Source organism: Urocitellus parryii, chromosome 8, assembly GCF_045843805.1.
Source record: "Urocitellus parryii isolate mUroPar1 chromosome 8, mUroPar1.hap1, whole genome shotgun sequence".
Taxonomy (NCBI): Eukaryota; Metazoa; Chordata; class Mammalia; order Rodentia; family Sciuridae; genus Urocitellus; species Urocitellus parryii.
This window is the reverse complement of record NC_135538.1, coordinates 31,399,535-31,401,047: the sequence shown is the minus strand read 5'-3', so window position 1 is coordinate 31,401,047 and position 1,513 is coordinate 31,399,535. Positions and strand designations below refer to the sequence as shown.

General features: G+C 37.3%; 1 protein-coding gene across 1 annotated transcript; it reads right to left on the bottom strand.

Annotated features, from left to right (window-relative positions):
* Taar1 (trace amine associated receptor 1) lies at positions 1-1,023 on the bottom strand. The gene has a single exon (XM_026380938.1). It carries the CDS (start codon positions 1,021-1,023, stop codon positions 1-3), a length of 1,023 nt encoding a protein of 340 aa, XP_026236723.1.
* Positions 1,024-1,513: the final 490 nt, after the last annotated feature.

Genomic DNA, 1,513 nt, shown 5'->3' with positions numbered 1-1,513 from the left:
TTATTGTGGATTTGATTCTAAAAATATCTTACACCTAAATGAATCTCTTTGAAAAATTTTACCAAGTAGAATTGTCTTCAATGCTCTTCTGAACCAGGGATAGAAAAATGCATAAACCATTGGATTAAAAGTAGAGTTCAAGTAGCCAAACCAAATGAATGCATCATTCAAAGGAGGTAGAATTGTGTAGTTCAGGAAAGGATCCATGACTGTGCACACAAAGAAAGGGCTCCAGCATATCAGGAAAACACCCATCATGATCCCTAATGTCTTCGCAGCTTTTCTTTTTTTGTTTTGTGAAATTCCATTTTTCTCTTCTAATCCAAAGTGAAGCTTCTGATTTGTATGATTAATTGATCTTGCTTGCCCTTTAGCTATGAAATATATTCTGTAGTAGACACACAACATAACAGACCCAGGTATATAGAAAGAAGTCAGAAAGGCCAATACCCCAGATGTTTTGCTAAAGACAACCGAACAGCCCCCTGTGCAGTGAAAATGTTTATAATATATCTCTTCAATTCCTTTGAAGTTTAGCTCCAGAAAGATCATTCCAAATGCAAAAATAGCAGGAATGCTCCAACTAATGAAGATCATCACAAGAATTACCAAGATATTGATCCTGGCTTTGTATCTCAGTGGGTCACACACTGCATAGTAGCGGTCAATGGAAATGAAGGACAAGTGAAAAATGGAGGCTGAACTCAGCATAATGTCAGTGCTAGTGTGAATTTTACAGAAGAACTCTCCAAAATACCAGCAGTGCTCAACTGACCTCACCATGCTATAAGGCATCACCAGGCACCCCAGCAGGAAGTCCACAATGGCCATGGAATGAATGAGCCAATTAGTGGGGGTGTGAAGTTGCTTGAAATGTGGTATGGAAATAATGACTATCAGATTGCCAACCAGAGTGATCAGAATTATCAGTACCATTAAGCTGTACAATGAAGCACGAACATGGCTTGACCAGTTGCTTTTCACACAGGAGATATTAATTATATTGTTGCAAAGGGGCAGCATGCCTGACAATTCTCCACCAAGTTTATTTTTCCCTTTGTGTGTCGAATAATCTTTTTCCAGATCCATAGTCAGTTTATAGTTCCTTCTCCTTTTATTTGCACATACCTATCCCAGAAAGATGGGAGGGGAGGAAAAAGAGAGAAAGGGTAAATCAGCAATTTGATTCCTTGCATTTCTAACACACTTACCCATAGCTTCCTATTGATTATTCCTACTGAAGAATAATCATTATGGAAGAAGCTTTATTTCCAAGTTCATTTCAATTCAATGATTTTTTTGAAACTGCTAGTTGGATCTGGACATTTTGCTAAAGCAGAAAGCTGAATTATTAGGTTTAACTATATGAAACCTTCATGTTTACAGATCAGAGGTCAAATGATGATTATCATCATACACTTTGATATAGACCCCCTACACTCACTATTTCCCTTTTTTTCCTTCTTTCTTTTACTTATGCTATTTGTCTAAAAAGCCAGAACCTAGTTGTGAT